Source organism: Rhamphochromis sp. 'chilingali' (assembly GCF_963969265.1).
Source record: "Rhamphochromis sp. 'chilingali' genome assembly, chromosome: 7".
Lineage (NCBI taxonomy): Eukaryota > Metazoa > Chordata > Actinopteri > Cichliformes > Cichlidae > Rhamphochromis > Rhamphochromis sp. 'chilingali'.
Window position 1 is genome coordinate 14,972,476 of NC_137934.1, and position 10,664 is coordinate 14,983,139.

General features: G+C 37.4%; 2 protein-coding genes across 5 annotated transcripts; both read right to left on the reverse strand.

Annotated features, from left to right (window-relative positions):
• Nucleotides 1-562: 562 nt before the first annotated feature.
• spi2 (Spi-2 proto-oncogene) lies at nucleotides 563-2,231 on the reverse strand. 4 transcript variants are annotated; one of them, XM_080887970.1, is made up of 5 exons: nucleotides 2,003-2,231; nucleotides 1,845-1,917; nucleotides 1,675-1,760; nucleotides 1,404-1,557; nucleotides 563-1,032 (listed from the first exon to the last, which is right to left on the reverse strand). In XM_080887970.1, the coding sequence occupies exons 1-5, from the start codon at nucleotides 2,003-2,005 to the stop codon at nucleotides 728-730; spliced, it is 621 nt and encodes a 206-aa protein (XP_080744096.1). In that variant the 5' UTR covers nucleotides 2,006-2,231; the 3' UTR covers nucleotides 563-727. The 4 variants fall into 4 exon arrangements, with proteins under 4 accessions (XP_080744096.1, XP_080744098.1, XP_080744095.1 ...); XM_080887972.1 differs by having other exon boundaries at nucleotides 563-997; nucleotides 1,845-1,929; XM_080887969.1 differs by having other exon boundaries at nucleotides 1,845-1,929.
• Nucleotides 2,232-3,974: 1,743 nt separating this feature from the next.
• Nucleotides 3,975-5,244, reverse strand: spic (Spi-C transcription factor (Spi-1/PU.1 related); the record flags this gene model as incomplete). Its single annotated transcript, XM_080886433.1, has 5 exons — nucleotides 3,975-4,450; nucleotides 4,544-4,649; nucleotides 4,728-4,849; nucleotides 4,996-5,083; nucleotides 5,212-5,244. 5 exons carry the CDS (start codon nucleotides 5,242-5,244, stop codon nucleotides 3,975-3,977), a joined length of 825 nt encoding a protein of 274 aa, XP_080742559.1.
• Between the last annotated feature and the right edge of the window lie 5,420 nt (nucleotides 5,245-10,664).

Here is a 10,664-nt window from a genome sequence, read left to right on the forward strand (position 1 = left end):
AAAAAAGGTGATTCCCAAAGAGCTTTCAGCCAAAAACTTGGCATGTCTCAGCATGCTATGTAGCAGGTGAAAATTATCTCAAAGTTATTTCTTTAAGAAATAGGAAAAAAATCCAGAAAAACCCTGATACAGGACCTGAAAGAGATATCTAGTCTTTCAGCTGATTCATTTAATATTTCCTGAAGCCGCATCAGAAACATGCAAATATTATGTGGACCTGTTCTTTATAAAATGTAAGCTTCAAATGTGTAATTAGGTGAATGGTGAGTGATTTCAGCTCTGTATGTGGCACATGGATCGTAAAACTTCCATGTTTATGTAAAAGTTTTCAAAAAAAATTTAAAAATGGAGGTGGTCCGGCAGAAAGTAAAAAGCCAAAACTTCATATGTATGTATACATTTTGTCTCAGCCCTGATAAAGTCTCTGGAAATTTGAATTAAAAACATTAATAAGCACATCTTTGTTTCAACACTCGCACCGTTCTTACCTCCATAAACCAGAATAATTGGGACATGATTGGGACATTTACTAATAAAAAAGTTTAAAAGTCAAACTCCATAATGATAGAAACAGTAAAATATTTCTTTATTCTTTTGATATTTACACCACAAGCCATCAATAGTCTGAGTAAAAATGGAAAAATGTAGGAAATGCAAGTTGAGATAAACAGGAAAAAAAAGCACAGTTCACTTGACATGATGTGAGCTACAGAAAACCGAGCCTACATTACAAATCTCGATGACATTTCTGCAGCAACATCAGGGTGTCTCGGCTAAACTGATAGGTGAGCTTCTTCTTCACCTTGAAGATCTCTCCAGACCGGGCGTAGTTTCTTAGCGCCCTGGACATCTTCTGGTAGGTCATGAGTCTCTTGTTGCCTTTTCTCTGTCCCCACAGTGCAGCCACCTGATCCTTATTCCTGGAGGAAAAGCGGAAAACACCGGCGGCAGCTGGCACCCAGGACAAACAGTGGGCCATGTTTGGATTCTCCAGCATCTCAAAAAGGAAGTGAAAGAGTCGCACCCTTTTACCTGCAGCCATTATGCAAACAGTAAGTAGCCTGTATGATGAAGGTGGATTTAAAGAAAGACTTATCGAAAATCATGGCAGCTGTGCCAAAACAGTTACTACAGATTACAGTTAATCGTTTCCTCAATTGTCACATATTCCCAGAAAATCTCTTCAGTGATGGGATGCCATTTAGTGGAGAGGCTAAAGCTGTAAACAGTGTGATTATCTGATAGATATGTAAAAACAGCTATTGTGGTAAGCGATGCACGGCTCCATTGTTTTTTTACGGTAAAGGGAAGGTCTCTTATTTGCTCTCTTGGTATTATTTCCCTCATACTGATAGCAACAGAGACAATAACAGTATCCAGTGACCAAAAAAAGCAGAACTCACCACTCCCCCTTGCTGCGGCTGGGTGTTTGGTTGATTTTCTTGTTGTCGTGAAGCTTGGCATTGGCCCACGCTCAGACAGTGTTGCTGTTGTGTTTTGGCCGAGTCCTGCTGGAGCATCTTGTGCAAGGAAAGGCTGGAGTGTAGGTTTGATGTTCTTCAATTAGGGAAAAAAGATAAAGAGAATCAACAGAATTTCCAATTGCAGAGTGCTTACCAGCCTTCAAATATGTGAGAGAAAACTAGTGCTAAAATACAAATTATTGATGCATACAGGTGGCTCATAGTATGCCCAGCAATGCTTGCATGTTTCGTCTGCAGGTACATTTCTTTCCTCCATAGCCGTCCAATGCACCTTGTCTGTCAGAAAAAGCAGAAAATTACTTAGAAGCTGTAGTCAAATAAAATCAGTGAATAATTAATAGATTTCCAGTTTCCACTTACCATTTTCTGCATTGTTTTGTCTGTGATACTCCTCGAGGAACTCTAATATAACCTCCAAATCAGACTGAGTCTCCTGGAAAAAACTCTGATAGATGTAAATAATATAAAACCAGCCTTGAATATGTCAGAATTGAAAAGATGTTGGAAGTTCTCTTTACCATTACTGATAAGGTTGAGTCGAATGCTGTACCGTCCTTGCAGAATGGGAGAATTACACACAACTGACACTGAGACACTCAAGTTCGGGGACTCTTATTATACCCCCCACGGGAGCGGGCTTTCTGCATACATAAAACCAAACGTTTTCTACCCTGGGCTCGCAGGAACAATGACCACCATCCCACAAAGCCCCCGACACAAGCACCAGTCAACCCATCAACAAAGCCTCCCAGCACTGACCACATCCTCCCCGCTGAACCAGATAAGACCTGGCCTGGAGGCAGCTTCTACACAATGCTCTCGATTCAGGAAAACACACATTTTTCCTCACAGGATGTGTCTTAATTTCATATTTTGTGTGCCTGTTGTAATATTTCACTGCATTGGAGACGGTGCCAAATCTTTCAACATGTTTTTAAAAAATATATTTTTGTACGATAATAGCAGCGTGTAGCTTTATTTTGAGTTTTTATTTTTTTTGGGAGAGATGTTGAATCATTGAAAGATGATATTTTCATATCAGCAAAACTGAACAATACTGAGAAAATGATTTAATTCTTACATTTTAAATTATTATATCTTAGTATTTATGGATAAAGATTAGTGCAACCATGAAATATATTTTCCACTTACTATTTACATGTACATAAAAATGATCATTAGAATTTTAAACATTATTACCTTTTTTTTAATTAGTATATCAAACATGTTTGGTGGTAAATCTTGAATAATATAGTGGTGATATGATGGTAATTATGAAGGCTGTAAACTAATCAAATTAAAATATAGTTTGAAAAAATGTAACTAAATTCCAGGTTTTCATTTTTTGCTATATTAGAATTAAAAAAAAAAAAAGATTTTATATTTTCATGTTTTATTCTGTGACTTTGTCTGTAAAAAAAAAAAAAAAAAAAAAGTTTAAAGTTTTACTTATTTACTTCAGGCTCTATACAGACCTTCAGTCAATCTTTCTTTTTAAAGAAACATTAACCAGCTACTGGTTCCTGTCAACATTAATTGAACTGAATTTGATTTAATTTACTCTGATTTATTTGGACATGTAAAAATGTTTACAACAGTGTTGTTGAATGCTTACAGTGACATAAAAACAATCCAAAAGGCAAAAGGAAAACTGGAGCATATTAAAGTAAAACAATATGCTAAATGCACGAGATCCACATAGGTTTAAAAAAAAGAAAAGAAAGGAAGAGTAAAAGAGGCACTACAGACGCTAACAGATTTGTAATCATGAATTTCAGTTCACTAATTGCTAAAAATTTTTTAATATTAGCAATAAAAGAAATACAAGTATACAAATTCAAATTTTAGTGACATCCTTGATTTTAACTGGATCATCCGTCATTTTAACTTTACCCCTTCTTTAAAAGTATGTGCCTGTATCATCCAACTAAAGTGTTGCTAAAGCAATACAGTTTAAATTTATTTTGTTATAAATTACAAAATGAGAATATTAAAGTCTTATTTACAAGTAATATACAGTGAAATCTCTTTCATATACTACTAAAAGCAACTTAAATAATGTACACAAACACTTCTAAATCACAGCGTACAGAATCAATTTACAAAGTCTGTTACTTTTTCTGTCCCAAATTCTCAAATAATGACATGCTTTGAATAAATAGGGATCCAGAAAGAAAACCTCTAAGGAAAACCACTTTGATTTGGTTCTGTGAGGTTAATTTTACTCTTAACTTTTGTTGCTGCTGCCTTGAAGTCAATCTGGTAAGCAAACAGTATGTTAAATAATCCACACAGTACTGGTTGCAACTGCCAGAAAATGTGTATGTTGTTCAGTAAAGGTATTGAAATAAAAAAAACAAAAGAAAAGAAAACAAAAAGACATTTTTATAGGTTTTTTGTAAATTAATACATTTTACAACCAGGATCCAGCATGTAACGAAAATATTTGAGTCTTTGAAAACTTTGACATCCTGAGAGCTCTCCGCCACCTCAGAGTTTGGTGTGTGAGGTGAAGCTTGCGGCCAGGTCGTAATCTTCGTGCGGCTGATAGTGAGCGTACCAGCTGTGCCAGTCTGCTGCCGCAGAGCCGCAGTAGCTCTGCTCGGACGGATTGTGCTGCTGGGTGTGGGCCTCCTCCTGTGGAGGGTGACGGGGCAGGTGCATGGGCACATGTGCAGAGCCGAGCCTGTGCAGGATGTCTGGGTTAAACTGGTAGGTGAGTTTGCGGCGTACTTTGATGATCTCCCCAGTACGGCTGTAGTTTCTCAGAGCTCTTGCCATTTTCTGATAGGTCATAGTCTTGCGGTTGCCCTTACGCTGGCCCCAGCACTCAGCCAGCTTCTCCTTGTTTTTGGAGATGAAGTGGAAGGTGCCGCTGCCGCTGTCCGTCCACTGGATTGAGTCGCCCATGTTGGGGTCATTCAGAGCCTCGTGCAGGTATTCATAAAGTCTGAGCTTCTTCCGACCTGAGGAGACGGACAACACCGTCGTTTCAGTTTTGATTGCACAAAAAAGTGTAACAACAACTAATTTTCAGGTGTTTTTAAAACACTGATCACCTTTGCCATTCCTTTGTGGTGGTAAGATGGAGTAAAAATGTGGGGATTCATTTTGCACTGAGTGACTCAACGCAACATCGGGTATGACCTGAGGCCAAGACTGCTGCTGTAAAAAACACATTTCATATAAATATCCAGATTTCTATAATCTCTGTTCTCAAACTTATCAATGCTTTACACTTACAGCCATGTCATTCCAGTCATAAACAGGAGTTGGGACTTCAGACTGGTGTGTGACGAGGCAACAGGAGATCTGACACTGCAGTGATTGGTGGTGACTTCCCAGATTCTCGTAATATGAATAATCTGAAAAGACAATTTCAACTTTAGTACATCAAAAATCATGTAAAACTTTAAGAATAAAGACTCAAATTGTGTTTTTTACCTCAGCACAAAGAACCCCTCCCCAAATAAAAACAATTCAATCAATCTAACAGATCCGTAAAGTTCACCTGAATCGTAGTATGAATTGTTCGAATGCTGCTGAATCACATCGATTGCATCCTGAAAGTGCTGATTGATGTCACTGTCCAAAGATGTCTGAAATACAAATCCGCCTCATTTTATACAAAATAATATAAAGAGGTAAAATAATAATAAAGCATGAAATGCATTTAATATTTATTTAAAAATCGAAACATTTGTAATTAGCATTTATTCTAACTCACCAATTTGTATGTGTTTCCCTCACTTGAGGCCATTTCTGTCCCTACCGGTGAGCGCTGCTACACTAGTGCAGGTGCACACTTTGGACAGGTATATATATGTAGGAGACCTCCAATACCCGTTTGCCGTTCAGCCACATAATGGAAAGAGAGGCCGGTCAATTTAAATGTTTTAATGTACCGCACTTCTTCTTTTTTGGAAGCACAGACCAGATAGACTTCTAAGCATCACTTTCTCTCTCTCTCTCTCTAATCACGCAGATTACAATCTACCAAGAACAAAAACCTCTTTTATTGCGTGCTCCAACCAGGGATAACACCAATTCTCAGCCTTACCTAAGAATTTGCATACTGGGCGAGATGTCACTAACATATCTATAATCTGGGCTGTCCAGTTATTCGCTTTTTGGAAGAATGAAATATGAGTCAGTGGAGCTGCAGGAAATTTTCCATTGTGGCTTTCGTCTTCTGCAGATAAATAAATTAGAATCTTCCTAAAAAGTTAGAAGATATTACAATAAATTCACAGAACACTAAAAGAACCAAAAAGTGGATTTTAACTTATCTTCCACTGTAACTTTTACATCCACTGTAGCGTCATTTTTCGATCATTTATTTAGCCAATTCAAAGTTTACTAATGCAACTTTAATCTGAAATTCTATCGCTACGCCGCACAAAAAGTGCAATCCTAGAATTTCCGATGCATTAAACAAAAAAAAATTAAGTTAAAATCAGAAAGAAAAGCACTAAAAACAGTCATTATTTTTTCCGTACAATAAACATGATCATTAAAGAGAAACAGCTGGCACGGTTTACAGTTATGTACTTATTAATAGAAGAAAACAAGCTTCATATTCAGGTGTACAAGGACTCTGTGTGGAGTTGAAGCCAAATAAAAAAGCCACAAGCATATAAATTTTCAATCGAGCAGAATGCTTTTAATGCAGCTTCAGATAAACGGGATTATAAAGGTTAATGGTTAATAATGCGATCACTGTCGAAGTAAACCTGAGTCTTTTTCTTTCTTCTTTTTTCCGCACCACAGAGCTAACCCCCCTGTTCAAATAAACATTGGCTTTTTGAGAAGTTCTTTTTCACAGGCGTGGAGTTTTAAATATCAACTGACTAGTTCCTGAAGTTCCCCTTTCAGCTCAGTTAAAGTTTGCAGGCAGTCAGGCCTGAGTGCACAGCTGGAAACGTCATGGAAACAAAGATGTGGACCTGCAGAGATTATAACTTATGTTAGGGTTATGTTAGCTTCACTCAGATGATGTGATTTGCATTTTAATTCTAAGATGTTTTTACTCTTTAACACAGTTTTCCCCCAATAAAAAAACACTACCTTATTACAGTTAAGTGTGTGTGTGTGTGTGTGTGTGTGTGTGTGTGTGTGTGTGTGTGTGTGTGTGTGTGTGTGTGTGTGTGTGTGTGTGTGAGAGAGAGAGAGAACAAGCATGCAAATGTCAGTGTGAGTGCGTGGTACATGTGTGTTTCCTGCCTGTGCAGCAGGCTGATAAAAACAAAGAACCACAAACCTTGTCCCCGCTCCCACTTTGTCTTTCCCTGCTTCCATTCAGGGTGAAACTCCATAAATTAAAGACCACAACCTGTCGGGGTGCAGCCAAGGCCTGACAGCTGTGTGCTGGTTGTGGCACTGTGTGGGACTGTGTGGGATGAGGAGCTTGCTCCATTAAGTTGCTCGTCTGGCTTTTTCATTAGTGGTATAGCCTGTATTATTATATCAACACTGGTATTTGGTCTTTCTTTATCACTAAAGAGGTCAGTTACTGCACTCACTAACAACAGGGAAGTAGCATGGGCTGCTTTTTGAAACCATGGTGGCTATTGTGTTACTCTCATTTTACCCTAGTCTGATTCGTCCACTATTTCCGTGATTGCCCTCTCCAGGGTTGCTAATAACTGCAGTAGTAGATGGTCTGGACTAAAATTGCTGAACACATCCCCCAGAGAACAATGTGGAACACTTTTGTTGGTCTCTTGATGTTTTTTTAAATCGTCTGATCATAAGATCAAAACTGTCTATTGTTATGCTTAAATACATGCAAATGATGCTGGCATGTTATCATGCTGAACCATAAACAGTTTAAACAATAGATGTACCTACAGCACTGTGCAAATCTCTTCAGCTAACTCTCATTTCTCTGCATATTTTTTCCAAGGAGTCAGACTTTCTTTTAAGGTTTTTACACCTAACTGAAAAAACCTTAGCAAAGAACCAATTTTAAAATGTATCTTTAGGCACTTTGTTACCAGCAGTTTGCTGTGAATCTGCGAGGAATTCTAGATGCAACACAGGTTGACAGGCTTAAAATATTTTCTGTGTGTCAATAAGGTGATTCTCAAAGAGCCATTAGCTAAACACTTGCCATATCTCATCATCATGTATCCTTAAAAAATGTGAAAAAACAAAACTTGTGTCCGCGCTGTAACATTTGTTTTTGCATTTGAAGAAAAGCGCTGACACGGGGCCTGAGAGATGGATCTGACCTTTCAGCTGATCCATCTACAAAATAAGGTCTGTAAAACAAGGTGGAAGCTCTGTCATGGTTTGGGAATGCAACATAATCTGGAAAGCCTCTGTTTAGCAACAGCTTCATATTTCAAAATGACAATGATCCCAAATACGCTGCCATTGCAGTAAAGTCTCATTCACGGATTGGCCTCCTCAGAGTCCAGATCCCAATATTATTAATGCAGTGTGGGATCATCCTGACAGAGAATAGAACAAAAGGCAGCCAACATCCAAAGAAGAGCTTTGAATATCCTTCAAGAAGCCTGGAGAACAGTTCCTGAAGGCTACTTAAAGAAATCAGAAGAAAGCTCACTAAGAGAGTTCAAGCTGTGTTGAACTCTGTTAGGCAAAGGCGGTCACACCTTGTGTTAATTTTCCAGCTGGTTAGAATTGTAAAAATTCTGTTATTCCACATATGACTGCACACTTCATTAACTTCCTAAAACCCAAACTCTTCCACGGCATGCATTTTTAATTTCTCTTTGATATTTGGGCTGATTGGGACCCGATGAACGTAAAAACAAAGAATTACCAGATTTTTTTCTTTTTACCTGATTTTTTGTTTCTAAGAAAAATGAGAGCCACATATTCGTTTAAAATTTCGATAGACCAGTAGCAGTGTAATGTACTCATAAGTGGATATCAGGCCCTTGTAGAGCAAAATGGAGTATTTTGGTCTAAATAACCCAAAATGTGATGTCTACAAATGTGGACGCCAGGTCCTAGGAGGTTAAATCACTGCAGAGTACTGCAAACGCCAGTGTTAGAAGTAAGTTCTCCAGACTGTCCATTAAGCCAAAACACAGCACCTTCTCTATATAGTCATCTGCCAGGTATCATCATTATCATCATTATTATTATCAATATTTCTTAGTCTATATTCTGCCTGTAGTCTTTTACATTGTTTTCTTGCGTTCTTTATCAACTAGTCAGTTATATCCATATATAGCATTTGTTCTTGTTTTATACTTGTGCATATATGCTGTTATGCTTTGTTCCATACATTTGTATATTTAGATTGTTATTCATGAGAATTGTGAGATACTAATATGGTGCTAATGACACAATAATACTTAAATAATTGTTCTTCTTTTACTCGTTACAGATTAATCTGTGTGCATTTTTAATGTTCCCTTTATATTGTGAATTCTTCTAGCTTCAGTAATCCTGAAAATTTGCAACAATTTAAATATTTATTCCACTACTCTCTGTTCTTTCTCAAATAGCTAAAAGCGCTCCACCACAATCTTTTCTGTTCTGTTCTACAGAACAAAATCACTCCACAGTGACAGTGTAAGCAACAGCTTACCTGTGTAAATGAAAGAAAGAAAAAATATTTATTATATACTAAACTGAACAAAGTGTTTCAGTTTTATGATGCAAACCTTTTTCTTAATGTGATACCAGTTTTGTAGATATTTTGCTCCCATTTTAGGATGTTCAGAAATCTTCTATCAGATCAAAATGTTTTATCATGTATTTATCGTTGTGCAATTGTAGTTAACGGTGGATGTTATTGTTGTGTTGCCTGTGTTTTTGGATGGAAGAGTGTGAAAGACATACAAAGGCAGGGAGAGGGAGATGGAGGTTCGATTGTGAAGGTGTTGCAGTATGTTTTTAGGCAGAGCAGAGCTAGGCTGCAGCGGTATCTCTCCAAACAAAGAAGCACTTTCCTTCCCCTTCTCAATTCAATAGCTGCGTGCACGTCTGCACCAGTGTGGGAACGGCAGGTTAACCACAACACAGTCAGTACCATTGTTCTTCTTTATTTACTGGCACTCCATGAAAATCAAGAAGTGGTAAAGCCAGGCATGCATAATTATACTATTAGACGGAAAGCTGCTGTGACCGCAGAGTTGTAATTATTATCTATGCACTGCGATCATGTTTGTATAATGGGTGACACATTAGCAGAGAGACAAAGCTCGTTCTGAGACTTTTAGTGTTTTAGTGTTAAAGTTTAAACAGGGTTCATGTTTTTTTTCTTTTTGTTTGTTTTTTGACAGGCACCTTTACCTTTTCGCTCATTATGGTTTAGATAAAACTCTTTAAGACTTAATATCATGTGGATTCTACATGGGTAAGCACAAAACATCACACTTCTATACTGACAGTCTGTCCTTTGAATTAATGTGGAATAAAATGTCATAAATAAACGTAAATATCTACTCCTCAAATGAAGCTGGTATTTGTGTCGTGGCTTATTTTCTAAAGGTCTGCATCGGTGCGAACAGGCCAGCAGACGGCAGAATAGAGCAGTAAATTAAATACATAAGGAGAACTGGAAAACTTCTAACTCTCTTTTTGTTTGTTGATCCAGCACTCAAGAGGTTTAATGTTTTAAACGTGATAGATATGCTCTTTGAGGGTCAAAAGATCAAAACTGGGATAAAATTATAAATATTATATTTTATTGCTGTACATACATACATACATACATACATACACTCTTTTCTGAGGTTTCTAGTATTTCTCAACCTTCTCGTGTTCCTCCTTCTTGTCATTCAGAACCGCTACATCTATCACTATCACAGACTGCAAAAGTCTTGAGGAGCCCCGCTTTTCTTTATAGTTCATTTCCATCTAACTTGTATTTTTTAAGTGGCCTTGAGTTCTTCAGGTTTTCTGAAAATCTTTGGACACTGGTTGTTTTCTCATTCATTCATTTTCCATCCAGTCCTTGTACGTGACTATTTTCAGACATTGTTTTTTGTTTGTTAAGCAACTTAACACTAACATATAACTCTAACTAAAGGGATGAACCAGCGGTATGTCTACACATAACAGACAACTTTGCAAAGAACAAATTTTAAATTGTACCTTTTAGACATTTTGTTAGAAACAGTTTGCCACAGAAACACAGAGACTATTTACATTTTTTTTAGTTGAATCTATGAAAAAATTCCAATTATATCACTAACA